This window comes from Neoarius graeffei, chromosome 20 (genome assembly GCF_027579695.1).
Source record: "Neoarius graeffei isolate fNeoGra1 chromosome 20, fNeoGra1.pri, whole genome shotgun sequence".
Taxonomy (NCBI): Eukaryota; Metazoa; Chordata; class Actinopteri; order Siluriformes; family Ariidae; genus Neoarius; species Neoarius graeffei.
The window spans coordinates 55,704,360-55,727,483 of NC_083588.1; the positions used below are offsets into that span (position 1 = coordinate 55,704,360).

General features: G+C 43.3%; 1 protein-coding gene and 1 pseudogene across 2 annotated transcripts in view; one reads left to right on the forward strand and one right to left on the reverse strand.

Annotated features, from left to right (window-relative positions):
* The window catches only part of si:ch211-198m17.1 (mucin-2), a 76,948-nt gene that overhangs the window by 37,220 nt on the left and 16,604 nt on the right, over positions 1–23,124 (forward strand). For both annotated transcript variants that reach the window (XM_060902045.1, XM_060902046.1), the window contains exons 2-7: positions 8,403–8,879; positions 11,289–13,085; positions 13,171–13,272; positions 13,368–13,477; positions 20,655–20,713; positions 21,629–21,756. In XM_060902045.1, the coding sequence (XP_060758028.1) occupies positions 8,403–8,879; positions 11,289–13,085; positions 13,171–13,272; positions 13,368–13,477; positions 20,655–20,713; positions 21,629–21,756 (2,673 nt within the window). The remainder of the gene's footprint in view (positions 1–8,402; positions 8,880–11,288; positions 13,086–13,170; positions 13,273–13,367; positions 13,478–20,654; positions 20,714–21,628; positions 21,757–23,124) is intronic.
* On the reverse strand, positions 408–3,229 carry LOC132869374 (zona pellucida sperm-binding protein 3-like; annotated as a pseudogene).

Below are 23,124 nucleotides of genomic sequence, written 5' to 3' on the forward strand. Positions count from 1 at the left end.
CACTGTGGGTGTGTGTTTGGTCAGGGAGCAACAAATTGCCGGCAGGGGGCGGCACTTGACAAGGTGGGCAGGTTCCCGAGCTCATTTCTTTGCCTTTTAACCAGTCATTGCATTTTGGTTACTAGGCAATAATGCGTGACATCCTTGTGTTCCTGGAAAAAATAATTAAGTTAACCACAGCAAACAGGATCTGATGCTTATCTGGAGTTATACATGGGCTGGCTTGCACTCCACCCACAACATACCATACTGTACATCTCACAAGAGTGTACCTACTGTAGTCTGCTGGGGAAGCCCCTAGTTTTGTAGTTCTAGAAACCCCACCCATGTTTGGGGGAAACCACTGCACAAGACAAAGTTGTAGGTTTTTTTTTTTTTAAATTGATGCAAAGTCAGTCATTAGACTACTAAACCTTATCTAGAACCACAATTGGGCCAAAGCTTACATTTTTCTCCAGCTGCAAACAAAGGCAAGCTGCATGAGTGGGGTCCAAAACCAAAGCCACTAGTGCCAGTTCAGGTCTCAAGAGTGCAAAGATGCAAGTTACAAAAAAAGCCAACATGGTTCTCCCAAATACCTTGTTCTGATGACAGATCATGTCCCTTCCTCATGCTGTTGCTTCCACAGCTGCTGCAACAACTACACACCTGGTCAGCACTATAGACCCCTTTCACTGACATCACCCGAAACCGGAAGTAAACAGACCCTGCGCCATATTGGAAGACCAACAAACTCGTGATTAGGGGGAAATAACGGCAGCGGTATGTGAACCCACGAGAATAAAGTGGAGTGGCAAACGACTTAAACAAATCTGAGCTGTTTTATTTATGATTTATTGGCCCAACAGTAGACTTGAAAGAAACCTGTGTGAGACTTGGCAAAAAATTGTGGATATAATGGATAAGCCTGTGCATGATCTGTGGACACTGAGGTAAGCAAACGCAAGAAATTCAGATTTAAAACATGCTAAATTGGCCCCAAGTTGATAACTGTATGAGGAGCAAGCCTCCCGGACTTCTACAATTTAATAAATAATAATAATAATAATAATAATAATAGATGGTTTGGGGCTTGCTCGCTGCTGCCAGGTTGGTTGTTGAGTAGCCTGACTTTTTTTTTTTTTCTTGCGTGTGGTATCATTGTTGACGCGAGGTTGTTTTTTGAACATGCCAATGTGGACACGATTTCCCCTGATGAGTTATGACTTCAGATGCGATGCGTGTGTGGAGTCCACGTGATATGTGCGTAAGATAGGCTTCTCATGTGTTTGGAGATCCGCGCTCCGAGACAAGCGCAAGCGCCCCAAGGGAAAAAAAAAAAAAGGACCCCCCGAAAATATCGTCATAGTTCGAACACTGTGTGTAGGCACTGGGTGTAAACAACAAATAGTTTACAATGTCTGGGTAGCAAACAGATGGCAGAATTGGTGTCAGGTCCTCCTTATGTTTCCATTCTCCCTTGCCACGAGTCTTATCATATGGGTCAAACCCATCAATCACAGCCAGTTTCTCCACATACCGTGCTCTTTCTGCAGCTGGTAATGTACTCACATAACCAGAATTGTCAGCCATCGTGTCACTTTAGTCTCGCTCGTACTTTGTTTTATATTGTGAGTGCATGTACTTGGTCTTCCAATATGGCGCCTAACAAAATCTCGCGGCGCAGTGACGTCATGTGAAAGGGGTTAATATGCAGCAGTCCATCCAGGAAGACACAGTAGTGTTTTAGTGGTCAGAGCTCAGCAGCACTGTACAGTCATGGTCAAAGTTGTCAGAGAATGAACAAGCATCAGAAGATCCAGCTGTTGCCTTCAAGATGCATGCAATGTAGACCTGCCAAAATCTGACAGCTGAACAAGCCCATCACCCCTAACCAAGCAGTCATTACCTACCAAGCGACTGTTCCCTTGGAAGAATCTGAAGGCTTCCAGCTGAAACCTCAGCTTAGCTGCTTGAGTGTAGGGCACAAAGTGAGAACTGGAATGCATAAACTTGGCATCAGGCAGGCACCTGGAAGAATTTATGGTTAGGAAAGTTCAGATCAGCTTACAGAGGCTCAAAAGAACCTCACTCACCCTTGATTAACACCGAAGTAATATCTTGCAACAGCATTTACATTAGGGACAGGAGTGGCCACACAGCCACCTACAAGGACACATGTAGGAACTACAGTACTGAACCCTCAATATTTATAAGCTTGCCCAAATAGTACTAGTTGGATGGCTTTTAGAATAGCCAGTCATCTAGAACAAGAAACCTCATCCGTAAGTATCTTACTCAAATAAGCTATAGCTCAACCAGGATACAAACCCATCATGAGCCACAAGGAGAAAACAAGAAGTTCCTCAGCAGCTTGGGTAGAAGCATATGGGATCCAAGCAGGCATGAGACCATTGCTACTCACATTGTGGAATCTGGAAGTCATTAGAAAAAAAGGCCATCACAAAAGGAGTACAACCTCTCAAATAAACCCAAAAAGATTTATTGGTAGGTATGGCTGCATACCTCAGATAATGATACTCAATGAAAACCTTAGCACCAACACTTCTGAGAAGTAGAGGACCACTTAGAGGCACTGGAGCAAAACCAAGGGTGAAGATATGGATCATTTGCAGTTACCTGAATGAAAAAAGGAAAAGATGTAAAAACCATCCAGAACAAGCTTAAAGCAAAACTAAGCTATTGCCAAGTACAAGTCAACTTGCTGTTGTAGTCATGCAGTGCTGATTCATAGATAAGGAATTGGGAAGAAGCATCCATCCCTTTGGCAGCACAACATGAGAGCAGCAATATTGCTGGTTAGATCAGGTCCAAGTAGTTCATGCATCACCTTGATGTATACTGCAGTTTCATTGCACCTTGCAGTTACCCCTGCATAAAGAACAGGAAAAGGCTGCCTGACAAAGTGTACCAGGGCTGGTGGTGTCAGGATTTGTGGAGTTACTGGAAAACACCAAGTCAGGTTCTTTACTGGTTGCTGAATTATTTGCTGGGCTTGAGCACCCGAAGGACTTTGAAGTTGTCATCCAAGTGAGGCTACAGCAGGGCTTCCAGCTTGGGAAGCACTTTAAGAAGGCAACCCAGCATTCACTCACAGTGAAGGATACCCTGACTCATTAGATTGAAGTCCAGCAGGAGCTTGGATATTCCCCAAGCTTGGCCCCTATGCTGTTGACAACCCAGTTACAACAAGCATCAGTACACCAAAGCCAACTTGGTTGAACCCCATTGCTGCTAACAGATGATTGCAGAGCACTTTCTATTTATGCAGTGATTCAGGCTTCTGGGCCTGTTGAGTTACTAATTAGGCTGCCTAACAGAAGACAGCAATTAGAATTTTACTGCCCCCGCATTTGATTGGACCCAGAGCTTGATTGTCTTAATTGTCTAGGACACATGACCTAGCAAAGCAAGTTGGCAAACACAGAAATATAATAATGACAGCCCCTGATTGAGGACTTGGGTTAAAAAAGAAATGTTAAAAAAAAAGGGACGTCTTATGTTACCAGAGCACATTCATTGTAACTGTGCTTGTTTTAAAGAATACCTACTACAGAAGACTTCTTTTTTGTGATAAGTCATGAGACTGGTTCATGTTAGTTGGTCTGCACAATCTACATACTCTCACTGTCCACTTTAATAGAAACACCTGTATGGTTTGAGGTTTTTTTTTTCAATTCAGTTTTATTTGTACAATGGAGACAAAGCAGCTTTGCATAAATATATAAATTCCACATATAAAATTTCAGTTATCCCCAATGAGCAAGCCAGAGATGAGGGTGGCAAGGAAAAACTGCCTGAGATGATATGAACAGGAAACCTTGAGAAGAACCAGACTCAGATGGGAACCCATCTTCATCTGGGTGACACCAAATAGTGCGATTATAAACAATTTCCCTTCTATAGCTATATAGCCAAGAAGTGCAGTCGTGTAACTCGGAATCTATAAGCTTATGAGCCACTTATAAATACGATTAAACTATTACTGAATTCATTATAGTTTAACATGAAGTCTGTTTTGTTGACCTTAACAACTGTTCAGTGATGGAGACTTGAGCGTAAGACTGTTCATGACAACTACTGTCCTAAAGTTATCATGGCAATTGTAGTTCTAAGCCATCGTTACAAAACTGTAAGTGTCCAGAGCCATCTTCTAAGCTTATCTTTAGATTGTCCATATGGGGCCGTCCTCCATAGGAGCCAAGTGATGAGAACTCCAGCCAGAAGTAGGGCATCAAGATGGATCAGGCAGGTCCAAAGAGCAGGAGAGGCCAGCATCATTGGTATCTCAGGCTTGATGTGTAACTTGACAGAGAGAGATTTGTTGTGCTGGTAGGCTCAACCTGATCGACATAGTGACTTAGGGAATAGGGAAGAAGAGAGAAAGGGACATATTAAAGACAGACTGAAATCCCTGGCATCACCTAGAGTCCTGTCTTAATGAGATTGAAGTCCTATCTTGATGAGTGTAAAAAAATCTTTTTGTCTTGCCAGGCTTACCAGCTGAGAACAAATTCTTAGAACAATGCTGGTCTTGCATACGCATGCTATGTCTTAGTTAATTAGGCCTGAAGGTAGGGTGTATGATTACACACACACAGTGCTGGCATATAAAAACCTCACAGTCCATCCCACTTGATCTGGTAATAACAGCATCAGGCCCCTGATTGATAGAAAACAGAAAGACAATGGTATTAGCAATGCTTCCTCACAACAAACATTTATCTCATCTCATCTCATTATCTCTAGCCGCTTTATCCTTCTACAGGGTCGCAGGCAAGCTGGAGCCTATCCCAGCTGACTACGGGCGAAAGGCGGGGTACACCCTGGACTAGACCCCGAAGCCGTTTGTTTTCAGGATAATGGCTGGCTGATGAAATTATTGGCTGGCTAGCTGACTCAGCCAAAACCTTAATGGCTGCTGCAGCCACCAAAATGTTTATGGCTACAAATGGCTGATACTGGACGTCACTGTGTGGCATATATCCGGGCGAACGGATCAAACAAATGGGGGGAATAAATAGCAAATTACCACAGGTCCCCTGGTCTCTTACTTCATTGTAAATATAAATCTAGCAAGATTGTAGTTCAATGCTAATAATAAGCTAATCTGGATTGTTCGAGGAAGGCATCTAGCTATCTACTCTCACTAGCAATGACCAGTGAAGGACTGGCAGCTATCTTACTATGATGAAAGTAGAGTGGTGGAGTACTTTTTTTTTTTATCAATCTCGAAGTATGTGAAACAAACAAACAAACAAACAAAAAATACCTTTACACTTTCCCTCAGCAGCGGCAAAGAATGCAGCCATCTCGTCGATATCGGAGTCGATTGATGCTCTGGGTGGGTTCCCGGGTTCCCCAGTGTATCGTGGTAACGGTGTGAGGGGCGGGAAGCCAGACAGGTAGTCACAACGGCAAGCTTGTGGTGGCTCTCTGTGCTGTGATATCAGTTCTAAATCTCTACAGTGTATGCCTATACGTCTCTATTGTGTTACTACTAGTGTGTACAGTTGATCATGTTTGTGTCACTTTTTTTGTAGCTCATGATGTGGATAAACCCATTATTTGATGTACACAATTCTTAGTGGCTCAGCCAAATTTTATTAGATAGCGGCTCAAATTGGCTTACAAAATTATTGGCTGGCGGCGGCTCAAATTCTAAATGGCGGTTTTAGCGGCGCCTGGCGGCGGCTTCGGGGTCTACCCTGGACAAGTCGCCAGGTCATCACAGGGCTACAAACATTTATCTGAGCTCTAAATAAAATCACAAGGGTTATTAGCTTTTGTATCTGAACAGAACTGAATGTTGCTGCCTTCACATTTTTCCAAAATAGGGAATCTCGCCAAGGTATATGCCCTACTTCTGACCTACACAAGCAGATCCTCCTGAATGAAACAGGGATAGTGATTACAGTATAATATGAAGTTTTCAAAGTGTCCACAGTAGCAGTACTGAATATATATGACTATATTGTCACATATACAATTACCCCAGCTTGGTACCTTTCTCAGAGAGATTTAAGGACCTTGCTCAAATTTTCAACAGTGACATCTTGAACTCACAACCTGCTGAGCAATAGCCCAGAGGCCTTCTAAAAGGTACATTCAGGTCTATAAGATCCCAATTGTAGAGTCTAATTTGAGTGTGCAGTCTGAGAAGTTGGGTGGTACTGTAGTGCAGCAGCCTCACAAATCCAGGAAGCCTCATTAGATCCTGAGCTCAGGTTACTGTCCATGCAGAGTTTTGTAAGTTCTCTCAGTGTTCCCATAGGTTTCCGTTAAGCTGCCCTGGTTCCTCCAGCATGCCAGTTGGTAGATTGGCTACGTACTCTAAATTGCCAATGGGCATAAATCCTATCCTGGATGAATTCTCCTGCACCTGTCCTGTGATCCTCAGCAACCTTGAACAGGATAGAGCAGCTACTGAAGATGAATGAATGATTCTGATAACTTGCATGTGCAGTTGTGTATGCAGTGAGTTTCAGAGATGTTCAGTGGCCATGGGCACTAATGGAAGAGGATGTCTGTACTTGATAATGACAGTGTTTAAACCTCTATAATGGATGCAAGGACATGGTGGTTTCTGTTTCATTTGAATGAAGAAACATCCATCCGAGACTGGAGAACCTGAAATACGGATAAGCTTCTGTAGTAATGCCTCCTGACTGTAATCCTCCATGGCTTTGGTTTCTTTTTGACAGAGTATATACAATTACATGGTGCCTTCTAAAAATGTTATGGTATAACATCTGTTTTTACCTTCTCAATCAACACTGGGATTAGGTTAATGAGCCAAACACCATGCAGTAAGAAGAGGATAGAGAATAGAAGATCTCATCATCATGTGTTGCTTCTACTATAAGTTGGATGGACTTGTGTAATGGTTCATAGAATGCTCCTCACTGGGTTGACAATTGATACCAGGAACTAAGATTCCAGTGTAATGGGTGGATTTAAGTTTTGTTTCACCAAGTTGCTGGCTGTAATGTTTACCACTGAGCCAGAGTCTAAAAGGGCTGGAAAGCACAATGAGTGGTCATGGAGCTGAATCGTTGTTCATATTTGATGTCTTGAAAGTGATAGTAGAGGAAGGCTTACCCCAACATGTTTGGCATAGTCTTTCTGGGAAGACAAATGTTTAGGACAGGGTACTCCAGGATAGCCCTGGCCCTGGAGTACCCTATGCCTTGCACAGCCATGGCCTGATGGTTAGAGAAGCAGCTTTGGGACCAAAAAACCACTAGTTTGATTCCCTGGACCAGCAGGAATGGCTGAAGTGCCCTTGAGCAAGGCACCCAACTGCTCCCCAAGCTGCTCTGGGTACGTCGTACGTCCGCTAAATGCTTGTAATGTAATGTAATTTTAATGTTTCTCTGCTCCCAACACACCAGATCCAACTATCCACCAATTTGCCCCTTCTGAATTGAAGTGGTTGTGGTATAGCAGGGAAAACACTAAAGTGAACAAGACAGGAGATACTCTAAGACCTGAGTTGGGAACAGCTGTTCTATGTGATGGTGTGTGAACTAAAATACGGGTGATGAAGAGTGTGCAAAGTCCAGGTTGGAACTGGAGTGAATTCTGTAATGGAGCCACTTCCTGGAGCGGTGGCTCCTAGCATGACACGATTGCATCAATTTCTAAATAAACATCACATTTACTGAGCATCTGGATAAATCTTAATACGTCTTCAGTTTTGCTTTTTTTGATGTTCAATAATGAAAGTCTGCATGGCCTACTTATACATACTACACAAACAAAATAGGCAAAATTACACATTATCTTCTCCCTTGTCCAGCACTGTTGCCAGGTCGGGGTCCATGTGGACCCTATTGATCCACATGCCGTATTAATTGGAGCTTTACGCCGGATGCCCTTCCTGCCGCAGCCCTCCCATTTCTGGGCTTGGGAAACAACCATTCACACACATTCACGCCTATGGGCAATTTAGAGTAGCCAATTATCCTAACTGCATGTCTTTGGACTGTGAGAGAAACCGGAGCACCCAGAGGAAGCCCACACAGACACGGGGAGAACATGCAAACTCCACACAGAAAGACCCCCGTCGGCCACTGGGCTCGAACCCAGAACCTTCTTGCTGTGAGGTGACAGTGCTAACCACTACACCACCATGCCACCTCAGGCAAAATTACACATGATGTCAATTAAAGGTTATGACTGATATCTTGTGTAATCCTGTGAAAGACTCATAGTCCCTTCACCAACATGCCAAACTGAAGTATAAGGCTTTGTTAACTGATTCAGGTGTGCTAGATTAAGATTAATACCAACCTTTGCAGGGATCTCCATGATTTAAACAAATGTGAAGCCCTTAGTTTCTTTTACCTGCCTGTTTGTACTGTTTTTCCACTTACTTACTGTTATATTTGTGTTTACAGCTACCATGGGCAGCAGTACTCCTACAGAAATGCCAGCCGTCTCAACCACGATCTCTCTTGGCATGAACGAATCTGCAGAACATTCTTCTACCATAACATACCTCACAGGAACTTCTGTTATGGCAGAAACAGCTTCTCCAACTGCAGATCACACTGAACCAATTTCCCCAGCAAGCAGCATGGCCTCTACCACAAAAACACAACCTGTTACGTTTGACAGGAACACATCAGAACCTTTATCATCCACTCGCAGCATAACAACAGGCACCTTCAGCAACTCCACAACTGCACTACAGACCACGGCCCCTGGTGCAACTACAGCCCATGACTCTATACTTACTTCTACTGACACTAAATCTACTCCCACTGTTTCTTCATATAGCACCACGAGTACCATCATGTCCAGCACTTCTACGACTGTTCCACCTTTGTCCAACAACAGTACCACCCCTTATACACCAGCTCCAACAAACGAAGGTATGGGACTCCATGCTAATATTTAGAATAGTATATTTTCGACTCTTAAGAGCCCTAATAAGATCGGATAAAGTGGAAAATATGGGTTTATAGTGGCCATGTTGTGTATATAAGAGATATCATCAAAAAGGTGCAGTAGGGTTCATGCATACTGTAAATGGTATTAGACTTAAGAAGGTGAAGAAAACCATATGCAAGTACGATTTTTCCATCTGTTCTTTTGTTCCCCTGTAACTCTGGCGAGTCTGGATCTCAAAGACACTCTTGGAATAGTAAAACTGAATCTTACCACACACTTGTGTATTGAAAAAATTTTCGCTGAGAGAATTTTCTTGACAGTACTCATTGCCATGGGATTGATAAACATGCAGCTAATACTGAATATAAAAACCAGCTTTGCCGTATTAATAATTAATCAATAATCCAGCTCTTTAATGTTTATTATACCTGCTATGTTATTTCATTTGCTCTTTCTCAATCACTATTGGTGACAAGCTGCGTCAAACTATGGTCTGGGCAAGGACGAAATCAACCCGAGCCTTATACGTATGTTTTTCTTACCACCATTGGTGGTGCTGGTGTTCTTATAACCCCAATTCCAAAGAAGTTGGGACACTGTGTAAAACATAAATGAAAACAGAATGTGAAGATTTGCAACTCATGGAAACCCTATATTTCATTGAAAATAATACAAAGACAACATATCAAATGTTGAAACTGAGAAATTTTATTGTTTTTCAAAAATCTATGCTCATTTTGAATTTGATGTCAGCAACACATTTCAGAAAAGCTGGGACGGGGCAACGAAAGACTGAAAAAGTTGTGTAATGCTAAAAAAACAATTGGTTAATTGGCATCAGGTCAGTAACATGACTGTGCATAAAAAGAGCATCCCAGAGAGGTTGAGTCTATCTGAAGTAAAGATGGGGAGGGGTTCACCGCTCTGTGAAAGACTGCGCGGGCAAACAGTGCAACAATTTAAGAATAGCGTTCCTCGATGTAAAATTGTAAAGAATTTGGGGATCACATCATCTATGTTACATAATATCATTAAAAGATTCAGAGAACCTGGAGAAATCTCTGCATGCAAAAGACAAGGTTGAGATGCTTGTGATCTTCAGGTCCTCAGGTGACACTGCATTAAAAGCAGACACGTGTCTGGAGTGGAAATCACTGTATGGGCTCAGGAACACTTCAGAAAACCATCGTCTGTGAAAACAATTCATTACACCTTTTCTGGACCCGAGCTCTTTTACAATGGACTGAGGTGAAGTGGAAAACTGTCCCGAGGTCTGATGAATCAAAAATAGAAATTCTTTTTAGATATCATGGACACCATGTCCTCCAGGCTAAAGAGGAGAGGGACCATCCAGCTTGTTGCCAGCATCTGTGATGGTATGAGGGTGTATTATTGCACATGACATGGGTAGCTTGTACATCTGGGAAGGCATCATCAATGCTGAATTATATATACATGTTTCAGAGCAATATGCTGCCATCCAGACAAAATCTTTTTCAAGGAAGGCCTTTCTTCTTTCAGCAAGACAATGCCAAACCACTTTCTGCACATATTAAAACTGCATGGCTCCATAGTAAAAGAGTCCGGGTGCTAAACTGGCCTGCCTGCAGTCCAGACCTGTCTCCTATTTAAAACATTTGGTGCATTATGAAGTGCAAAATACAACAAAGGGGACCCTGAACTGTTGAGCAACTAAAATTGTATATCAGGCAAGAATGGGACAATATCTCTCTTTCAAAACTACAGCAATTGGTCTCCTCAGTTCCCAAACATTTACAGAGTGTTGTTAAAAGTAGAGGTGATGCAACACAGTGGTAAACATGCTCCAGTCCCAACTTTTCTGAAAGGTGTTGCTGACATCAAATTCAAAATGAGCATATATATTTTTTCAAAAAACAATAACATTTCTCAGTTTCAACATTTGACATGTTGTCTTTGTACTATTTTCAATTAAATACAGGGTTTCCATGATTTGCAAATTATCACATTCTGTTTTTTCTTACATTTTACACAGCGTCCCAACTTTTTTGGAAATGGGGTTGTAAGAACAAATCCAATTCAAGTCATGCTAATAGCAAATAGCATTATGTGGATGGCAAAAATTCAACCTTATTATTATTATTTTTTTAAGGAAACGAGGGCTTAGTCTGTCTAGTCCATTTATACCAGCGGGTCCTGAAAATCCATCTGTTTTGAATGTTTTATGTGTAATCAATGGTGTGCTATCTAGGTGTGACAAGTATTTTCAAATTATCTGATGTAATAATGTGAATTAGAACAGCTCATTGGTAAATTTTCAGCAGCTATTAACCAAAGAACAGAGTGACGTTCCAAAGCATATTTTAATGTTTTAAGCTCCATTTATGATTTTCTGTTTTTACAACTTTCAGTGACCAACCATTCCAGCATAGCACCAACTAACACCCCAGATACTCCTGTCACAGATACAACCATGACGGACAACACAACCAGTTCTGCAGCTACAACGCATGTCAATCTTACATCTCATTTTGAAACAACTGCAAATGTATCAACAGAAACACCACCAATCAGTGCAACAACAGTTGATTTGAGTACCACTACAGATTTTCCATCAAGTAATACTCCATTTACGTCTGTAACAACAGTCAATACCTCAACAGACACAGTACATAGTACAGAAATGACTGCTACAACAGATTATTTGAATACTACTGAAGATTTTACATCAGATATCACCGCTGCACCCACACTAAGCATCACCAGTACACCCACAAATGTCATAACTATGCCCTCAAACGACACCACTACAGCCTCAGACTTCACCACTACACCTTCAAACGACACCACTACAACATCAGACTTCACTACTGCACCCTCAAACGACACCACTACAGCCTCAGACTTCACTATTACACCCTCAAACGACACCACTACAGCCTCAGACTTCACTATTACACCCTCAAATGACACCACTACAGCCTCAGACTTCACTATTACACCCTCAAATGACACAACTACACCCATACCAAACATCACTATTACACCTTCAAACGACACCACTACAGCATCAGACTTCACTACTGCACCCTCAAACGACACCACTACAGCCTCAGACTTCACTATTACACCCTCAAACGACACCACTACACCCATACCAAACATCACTACTACACCCTCAAATGACTCCACTACAGCCTCAGACTTCACTATTACACCCTCAAACGACACAACGACACCCACACCAAACATCACTACTACACCCTCAAACGACTCCACTACAGCCTCAGACTTCACTATTACACCCTCAAATGACACAACGACACCCACACCAAACATCACTACTACACCCTCAAACGACTCCACTACAGCCTCAGACTTCACTATTACACCCTCAAATGACACAACAACACCCACACCAAACATCACTACTACACCAACAAACATCACCACTACACAAACCCCAAACATCACTACTACACCATCAAACGACACCACTACAGCCTCAGACTTCACTATTATACCATCAAACAACACAACTACACCCACACCAAACATCACTACTACACCCTCAAATGACTCCACTACAGCCTCAGACTTAACCAATACACCTTCAAACAACACCACTACACCCACACCAAACATCACTACTACACCAACAAACATCACCACTACACCCACACCAAACATCACCACTACACCCTCAAACATCACCACTACACCCACACCAAACATCACTACTACACCAACAAACATCACCACTACACCCACACCAAACATCACTACTACACCAACAAACATCACCACTACACCCACACCAAACATCACCACTACACCCTCAAACATCACCACTACACCCACACCAAACATCACTACTACACCAACAAACATCACCACTACACCCACACCAAACATCACCACTACACCCTCAAACGACACAACTACAGCCTCAGACTTCACCAGTACGCTCTCAAACAACACCACTACACCCATACAGAACCTCACCACTACACCCACACCAAACATCACTACTCCACCCCCACAGAACTTCACCACTACACCCACACCAAACAACACCATTGCAACCACACACGACATCACCACCACAACTACACAAACCAGCAACTTCACTACACCAAAGAGCAATGTCACAACTGGGCCTCCAATTCCACCTACTACTAAACCTACTAACACAACAACCGCACCAGGTGTGTAAACTTGCATCTCTGCCTTCATACATAACAGAAATATTAGAAAAGGTTATTTATAACTCTCTGTCTCTCTGTAATGTAGCTATCTGTCCAGCCATGCCCTGTCCACTTTTCAGCATCTGTGTAAACTCCATCTGTCAGTGTCTGGCTGGAACATACATGTCACATGGCCAGTGTATTGAAGGTAGGGGTCAGAGGGCAAGCTTGGGAAAATAAGAATCATTAATACTCCAAATTTGGACATAACCATATTTGTGTCTTCTTATTCTTTATCTTTAGCTAAAGTGTTTCCAGGAATGCTGCATTTATTGAAAGAACAATTTCAACCTGAAATGAGTAATCCTACCTCTGAGGTCTTTCGCAAAACAGCTGCTAGGATCATTAAATCGGTGAGGTGCTGATGAATTCCACCCATCCACCTTTATTCTACATGTCAAATTAGTTTGTCTGTGAAACACCATTTGATAAATAGAGAATATTACAGGATGGCGTGAACATATGAAGTTTATCTTTGAGTGATGAAAATATTTCACAAGTGAGCAAAGCGAATGACTGAAATATTTTTCAACATGAGAAGATAAACTTCATACCTTTGTGCCACTGTGTAATATTCTTTATATTATATGGACACAGAGAGAAAAAAAATATGCAAGTTAATCAAAAGAATTTTAATTTTGAACCGGTTTGCCATTTTGATGATGCACATTTAGTCAGTGGGAAAACACTGGGAGTGACATCATCGGAGTGAAATATTGGGAATTATTATACAAACAGGACACTTTTGCGATGGAATAAAAATGTGTTCTATTCCCTTCTAGCGGGTTTCATTCAATTGGTTTGATAGCATGCAATTTGTTAGCATATCGCTTATCCTACGTGTATTACGTCACTCTACCCAATGGAGAATGAGCGTCGAATATGGTTTACGATATTGCACGATGTCAAGACAACATGGCGTCACATGTCGGCGCTGATGCGAATATCCAATGAGAAGGTTTTCCGCTGAGCATGCACAGAAGCGTTTCTTTGTTCACCGTGAAAGAGAAAGACGCGCTGAACACCTGAAAGGCTACCAAAACTTCATTAGATATTCTTCATGCATATTTACAAATAGTCGTAAACCGTTACTATTAGAGCTGGGACTTTAGCTCAGTCAAAACTTAACCAGACACCAAAAAAGCAACAGGGCAAAGGATTTTGTAAGGGATTAGCGGCAGGCTGTCAGGTCGCTCCGTTGTGTGTAGCTGTCAAAAGTACAGTAACTAAGTAAATTACACAGGGAAATGGATACTTAAGTCTGAATAAAAAATACTGTAGTGAGCGTGCAGTGTGGAAGAAGAGTCTGGAGATAGAAATTTTAGTTTCTTGGTCGTTAGCCTGTGCTACTTGCTCTCTCAATAGCACTGGCTTGACCACTTTATTAGCATTCGCTAACACTACTGATGAACGCTACACTAGCTGGAAGTGATTTCACTGCTGCGCTGACTCGCGGATAAGCTCGCGTTGGCCTTTGAGAATGCTGATATACTTGTCTTCGACTCGTTCAGTATCATGCTAGCTGAATGGAATATATCTGATATACCATTAAACGCCAGCCAATATTATGAAAATATGTCAATCAGATCCACGATATATTTCGTATGAAAAATGCGAGTTTTTCAACACGAGAAGATAAACTTCATATCTTCAAGCCAACATGTGATTTTCTTTTTATTATATCGATGCATTCACAAACAAAAAGCACCCAAATTTATCAAAACAATTCATTGATTTCCTCACGAGTGAGGATATTGGAAAATATGTTACCCGGATGTAGTTTGTATGAAAAATAAGAGTGGCGTATTTCCCAGTAAAACACTCTTGTCCATATGGGTCGATACTGATCCATCCAAGATGGCGCCGTGGATGGTTGCCTCGGTACTTTGCTCTCTCGTACTTTCTGTGTTTTTGTGTATTTGTTGTGTTTTTTGCGCTCCTTTGCTGGTCACATACTCCAGAGAAGAACTTATAAACATTGGAATAACCACCAGTAAAGTTTTTTCATCGGTTTTCATTGATCTGGAAAGTTTTCCAGAGCTACTTGTTGGAGGAGCAGCAGCTCTCTATGGATTACGCTGAGGACGCCGGAGACACCGGGGGAAGCGAGCCGGCGCGCTCGTCAGACTGAGGCAGCGGGGTTTTCGCACTGCGCTCCCGTCTATTCACCTGGCTAATGTCCGCTCTCTGGCCAATAAGATGGACGAACTGCTGCTCCTCAACACAATTAACACGGATTTTAACAGATATGCTGCCTTGTGCTTCACCTTAACCTGGCTCAGTGAGCACATCCCAGACTCTTCTCTCCATCTGCCTGGATTTCACCTGCACCAAGCGGACTGCAAAACGGAGCTCATGGGGAAAACGAGGGGAGGTGGAATCTGCTTTTATATTAACGAAGGTTGGTGTATTGATGTCACAGTTCTAAACAAATCGTGCAGTCCTCATCTGGAGTCATTATTCATAAACTGCAAACCGTTTTATGCTCCGCGAGAGTTTTCCTCATTTATTCTGGTTGGAGTTTACATCCCCCCCTCAGGCTTGTGTTACTGAGGCGTTACAACACCTGGCTGACCAGATAAAGAATGTGGAGAAAAAACACCTGGACTCTTTGCTCATTGTTTTGGGGGACTTTAACAGAGCAAACCTCAGCCATGAACTGCCAAAATATAAACAGCACATTAAGTGTCCCACCAGGGACTCTAACACTCTGGACCATTGTTACACTGTTTTAAAGGACTCATACCACTCTGTCCCCCGTGCAGCCTTGGGACTATCTGATCACTGTATGGTTCATCTTATCCCGTCCTACAGGCAGAAGCTGAAATCTGCTAAGCCTGTAGTTAAGATGGTGAGGAGATGGTCCGATGAGGCCAAAGTGGAACTACAAGCCTGCTTTGACTGCACTGATTGGAGTGTTTTTGAGGCTGCAGCCTCAGATCTGCATGAACTGACTGATACTGTGACATCTTACATCAGTTTTTGTGAGCATATGTGTGTGCCTACCAAAACCTTCCGCATATACAACAACAATAAACCCTGGTTCACTGCAAAATTCAGGCAACTTCGTCAGAACAAAGAAGAGGCCTACAAAAGTGGAGACAGAGTTCCGTATAATCAGACCAGAAACACACTGACAATGGAGGTGAAAGCAGTTAAGAGGAGCTATGCTGATAAGATTAAAAACAGCCTTTCAGCAAATGACCCAACGTCAATGTGGAGAGGCCTGCAGAACATTACTAACTATAGACCCTTTTCAGTCACGTGACCTTCGTATAACGCGACCGCCATTTTGGACATGTAGTGGACTTCGGCTCGAATCAGTTTGAATGCGAGGAAGGCGACAAACGAAAAACATAAAAGAAAAAGGAGCGAGATGCAGAAAACACCTTCACTATCCAGCGACGTAGGGCATTTACAGGGCGAGCAGAGGGAGAGGTATTTGCAAAAATTGAGGTTAGCAGGCTTAGAGAACGACGTTTACCTGCTTCCACCAGGATTGTTCACTGACGTACGGAAGTACACGAAGCCCTTGTCTTTACCTGACTTCGGCCCACATGATCTGTATACCTATGTCGTTAAAAACCCATCGCCATACACATACACGCCGACGTCCGAGGTTCCGAAGCGCGCTCCGGCTTGCTCCAGGAGTGCTCCGGCCGAGGTTCCGGAGCACGCTCCGGCTTGCTCCCCCTCAAATTAAGCAGCGCGCTCCGGTTTGCTCCAGAGCAAGCCGGAGCGCGCTGCTTAATTTGAGGGGGAGCAAGCCGGAGTGCGCTGCTTAATTTGAGGGGGTGCAAGCCGGAGCGCGCTGCTTAATTTGAGGGGGAGCAAGCCGGAGCACTCCGGGAGCAAGCTGGAGCACGCTGCTTAATTTGAGGGGGAGCAAGCTGGAGCGCGCTCCGGAACCTTGGACGTTGGCTCCGGCAGCTATTTACACTGGATCCGGTATAAATAGCTGCCGGATCATAATTACAGTAAACTAGTAAATACAGTAAAGGAAAAACTTGAGACTGAAAGGTTTTAACAGTCATCCAAATGACTGAACGTAAACATTGCTACAGTAACATACTAGCTACTGTGTTGTTGACATTAGCTAGTCAACAATAGCTACTACAGAAGAACAAAGAGGTTACAATGGGTTATTTTAACCTACTTGGTTACACACTTGCCGCCACAGAATGTTAACAGCAATGTAATGCCTTTTCTGGCTAATTTTATTCGTCTTACCTCCAACAAAGTGGTCACTACACAAGCGTTGGTATGCCGAGGGCTGCCAATCTTTCCTGTTAATGGCCGCTATCCATCTTCTCTGTCGGGATCCGATAAAATGATAAACCTTGCCTTGTTTGTTGATGGTTACTACATCTAGGTGCACAACAATATAGTGGCATGATGGAAGTCTTGCTGAAAGTAAAAACTTTCTTTGCTGCCGTTCCTCAATGTTGACTGTGGTAAACTACTGGTAGTACATGTCCAAAATGGCGGCCGCGTTTGTCGTGATGTCACATGAAAAGGGTCCATAGGAGACCATCCACCAACACTGCAGTGAACCATCAACTGGCTGATGAGCTGAATGTGTTTTACTGCAGATTCGACACATTCACACCTCTCCTCCCTTCAGTCATGAAAGACCCATTTATGCCCCCTGCCATTCTGCCACCCCCGCCTCTGACCCCCCACCAGCACTCAAGATCTGTGAAGAGGATGTCTGTCAGCTTTTCCACAGACAGAAGATCAGGAAGGCACCTGGCCCAGATGGTGTGTCACCCTCTTGTCTGAAGGTCTGTGCTGACCAGCTAGCTCCCATCTTCACCCAGATCTTTAATAGATCCCTGGAGCTGTGTGAAGTCCCCTCATGCTTCAAATGCTCCACAATAATCCCGGTTCCTAAGAAAACCAATATCACAGGACTGAATGACTACAGCCCTGTTGCCCTCACATCTGTAGTCATGAAGTCCTTCGAGAGACTGGTGTTGTCATACCTGAAGGACATCACAGACCCCCTGCAGTTTGCCTACCGGGCAAACAGGTCAGTGGATGATGCAATAAATATGGGTCTACACTACATCCTGCAACACCTTGACACTGCAGGGATGTATGCCAGGATCCTGTTCATGGACTTCAGTTCGGCATTCAACACCATTGTTCCAGACATCCTCCACACCAAGCTCACCCAGCTCACTGTGCCCTCCTCCACCTGTCAGTGGATTACAAACTTCCTGACTGACAGGAAGCAGCAGGTGAGGATGGGGAGCATCATATCCAGCACTCGGACTATCAGCACTGGCGCCCCCCAAGGGTGTGTGCTCTCCCCACTGCTCTTCTCCCTTTATACCAACGACTGCACCTCAAGAGACCCATTTGTTAAACTCCTGAAATTTGCGGACGATACAACGGTCATTGGCCTCATCCGAGATGGTGACGAGTCTGCATACAGACGGGAGGTTGAACAGCTGGTCTGGTGGTGCGGTCAGTACAATCTGGAACTGAACATGCTCAAAACTGTGGAGATGACAGTGGACTTTAGGAGGAGCCCCCCCCCACTCTGCTGCCCATCACCATCACCAACAACACTGTGATTGCTGTTGAAAGCTTCAGGTTTCTGGGTTCCACAATCTCTCGGGACTTGAAGTGGGAGACCAACACAGTCACTATCATCAAAAAGGCTGAGCAGAGGTTGTACTTTCTGTGCCAGCTCAGGAAGCTCAACCTGCCTAAGGAGCTGCTGACACAATTCTACTCTGCCATCATTCAGTCCGTTCTTTGCTCTTCCATCACTGTTTGGTTTGGATCGGTCACCAAACAGGAGAAGAACAGACTGCAATGGACAATAAGGTCTGCAGAGAAAATTATTGGTGTCAACCTGCCCTCCATCCAAGACCTATACTTGTCCAGAGTCAGGAAACGGGCAGGTAACATCTCTGTGGACCCATCACACCCTGGTCACAATCTGTTTAATCTTCTCCCCTCAGGGAGGCGATATAGATCACGGTATGCAAAAACAACCAGACACAAGAATAGTTTTTTCCCTCAGGCTGTCTCTGTGATGAACAGCTAAAATCCAGATTCATATATCAATAATATCAATTGGAGTTTGCATGTTCTCCCCGTGTCCGCGTGGGTTTCCTCCGGGTGCTCCGGTTTCCCCCACAGTCCAAAGACATGCAGGTTAGGTTAACTGGTGACTCTAAATTGACCGTAGGTGTGAATGTGAGTGTGAATGGTTGTCTGTGTCTATGTGTCAGCCCTGTGATGACCTGGCGACTTGTCCAGGGTGTACCCCGCCTTTTGCCCGTAGTCAGCTGGGATAGGCTCCAGCTTGCTGGCGACCCTGTAGAAGGATAAAGCGGCTAGAGATAATGAGAATGAGAATGAATAATATCAATTGCAAAATACCTGCACACTCATACTGTCATTCTGTGCTCACTGTTACTTATATTTATATTTATACTTATTTATATTTACTATTTCATCTTTGCACTATGCACCATATTGCACCAAAAGGGAAAATCCTTTCTGTGATGAACAGCTAAAATCCAGATTCATATATCAGTAATATCACTTGTAAAATATCTGCACACTCATACTGTCATTCTGTGCACACTGTATACTTTATATTTATCTATTTCATACTTGACTTACTTGGATTACTTTGCACTATGCACCTATTGCACCATTTTTTATTTTTATTTTTTATTTTTTGTTTGCTTTGTGTACGCTTTTTTATCTGTTTTGTACTATGAGAGCTAAGTGAAACCGGAGTCAAATTCCTTGTGTGTGTCCACATACCTGGCAATAAAAGTGATTCTGATATCATAAACAACTATTCACTGCAGGATATAAGATTAAGGATTCTCATCTCATTATCTGTAGCCGCTTTATCCTGTTCTACAGGGTCGCAGGCAAGCTGGAGCCTATCCCAGCTGACTACGGGCGAAAGGCGGGGTACACCCTGGACAAGTCGCCAGGTCATCACAGGGCTGACACATAGACACAGACAACCATTCACACCTACGGTCAATTTAGAGTCACCAGTTAACCTCACCTGCATGTCTTTGGGGGAAACCGGAGCACCCGGAGGAAACCCACGCGGACACGGGGAGAACATGCAAACTCCACACAGAAAGGCCCTCGCTGGCCACGGGGCTCGAACCCGGACCTTCTTGCTGTGAGGCGACAGCGCTAACCACTACGCCACCGTGCCGCCATTAAGGATTCTCTCTGGTTGAAATATGTAACTTTTAGCTACTTGAGGTAGAACATTTTGTAACATGGCCTGTGCTGAGTCAGTACACATTCGGAGAATTTAAGGTCGTGCTTTGTTGACGTCAAATAATTAAATAAAATGAACTGAGTGCAAAAATAGACTTGCGAGCAGATTTAATTTTTATTCTACATTTCAGGGCAATATATTTGTAGTCAAATAGATGTTATGTTTTCACTGCATTGCCACCATATTTTAGGAGCAATACCAACTGACATCCACTTTCTCTCTTGTTTTCTTGCTCTTTTTTTCCACTTTTCCAGCTGAATGAAGCTTTCAGTAAATCAGAAAGCTACATAACCTCTACAGTTCTGAAACTAAGGTAAGTGACTTCTTACCCACGACTCTCTACACTAGTGTTGCACCGATACCGATACCAGTATCGGACGGGGCCCCGATCTGGCACTAAAATGGTGGTATCGGTATTGGCGAGTAGCAAGAAATAGGGCGCCGATACCATTTACCGATGCTAGTATGACACTTGAACGCAGCCTTCTCTCTCCCGACACTCACTACACTCTGTGTTGTGTGATCACACGTGATCACTGTGCATGCCTGCCAAGCACGCCAAGCAGCTATTGCTATTGACCTGCTCCAGACCAATGAGAGCGGGCCAATAGCCGCTCTTAGCCAATACAGGGGCAGCTTTTTCATGCGGAGGAAAAACAAACCACGAGAAGAAAATGTCGGCGGTCTGGATATATTTCAGCGTAGAAACTCCGGCGAGTACAATGGCTACATGCAAGATTTGCGGCCTGAAAGTTTCGAGAGGTGGAGTTAAATCGGCCAGTTTCAATACCTCGAACCTGATAAAACATTTGAAGACGAAACATGTGAACGAACACAAAGAGTTTCTACTGGATTCACTTTGTATTAGTCTTTTTCCTGTTTCACAAAGGTAAGCAGCAGCCTGACAAAGCCATGATAGCAATGATTTTACATCCAAGTATGCAGCTCTTCATATATATATATATATATATATATATATATATATATATATATATATACACACACACATTTCAAACGGAGTGGTATCGGTATGGTATTGGTATCGGTATCGGCCGGTACTGCACAGCCAGGTATAGGTATCGGTATCGGGGCCAAAAAAATGGTATCGGTGCAACACTACTCTACACTCTCACCATCTACTCTGACAAGCATTATTACATTTTAACCACACTTCAAGGTACTAACCAGTCATGTGTGTGCGTGTGTCTGTGTCTGTCTGTATTTGCAGTGAGGGCAGTGTGGTGGCGACAGTGAACAATGTGTTTCAAACCAGCTCTTCCGCCACGGAGCAGTCTGTAAACCAGACCATAAATGATGCCATAAAAAACGGCATTATCCGTGATGCTGCTTTTACCCGTAAGTTCAGCTCTGGCACTGCAGACTTGAATATAACTTGTGTTTACATTATGGAAAGTCATTGCGTTCAATTTAGTGCAACTCAGTAAATTTTATTGAGTTGTTTCTCATGTCAAATTGTTCATGTGCATCATACAGTGTTAGTGTACAGTGTCTCATTCAGGATTAAGTTCTACCCCATGACAAAAAAATGCATTCAGTTATTATTATAAACGAGAGCCAGTTCCAGTGCTCAGTAACTCTTATAGTTATGGTAGACGCTTTTGTCCAAAGCGACTTACAAGATATAAACACTACATTATTAGTAAACTAACATAATAATACAGTCGCTCTACTCTGACATAGCCTACCTTCCAGATAATAACTGCTGCTGCATGACTGCAGAATTTCCCCTTTTTTTGCTCTGGCTAGGCTCAACCTCAGCCTTTAAGCAAACAAACTCACCTTCTCTTTTACACATAATTTTGACGATTTTATTATTGTGTAGATAACTATATGTGTCAGATAACGGAATCCAGGGACACGTGTCCGCCCGGGGGCATTTTGAGTTATTGACAGATTCAGAAAGTACAGTTTCTAAGCTTTCCAATGATGCCTTCCATGTGGAGATCTGACAATATTTGAAGAATGTGTGGCCTTTTGAAAGTGCATATCTCTTAAAACAGAAAAGGGAGAAAATCGCCCTCAAAGTTTTCCATCTCAGCTACTCTGGGTGCAGGGCGGGCACATAATGGTGCTCATTTGCATGACATTAAGGAAAGCCCTACCCTCTACGAGCTAGCACGATGCTACTTTCATGTAAACAAAGATCACCACGTCAATTTTCCTTCCATGCAAAGTATGCCCAACACAATTATGAAGTACAAAAATAAGTTCTAAAGTATACTTTAACGTTTTGTGGTTGAAAAATTACTCACACTGTAAGAAAGAAAGATAGCACGATGATGACACAACTAACACAACACTAGTTTCATGTAAAGCCTCGGTCACAACCGGCCGTACGTGCTCCTACAGCCGGTCTACATGCAAAAAACGCAAGAAACGCATGGAGGGCGCGCGTGAAACGCACGAGAGCGCGCGTGTGATGTGCTGATTTTCGAGCCGCAGACCGGCCGCAGAGGTTCTTTGTCATGTCAAACAAACTCTACGGGCGCTTACGTTTTTTTCAGGTTGCAAGACAAACTTACGGCCAACGCGTGTCTTTCTCCATGAACAAAAAAAACTGCAGCGATTTGGGAAATGCCAAAAATTGCACGGCCAAAAAATCGTACGTCCGGTTGTGACCTAGGCTTAACCAAACCACAACACTCTCCGTTACATGCAAAAATAACCACACAGCCTTAGATTAATAAACTTACCCCATCAGAA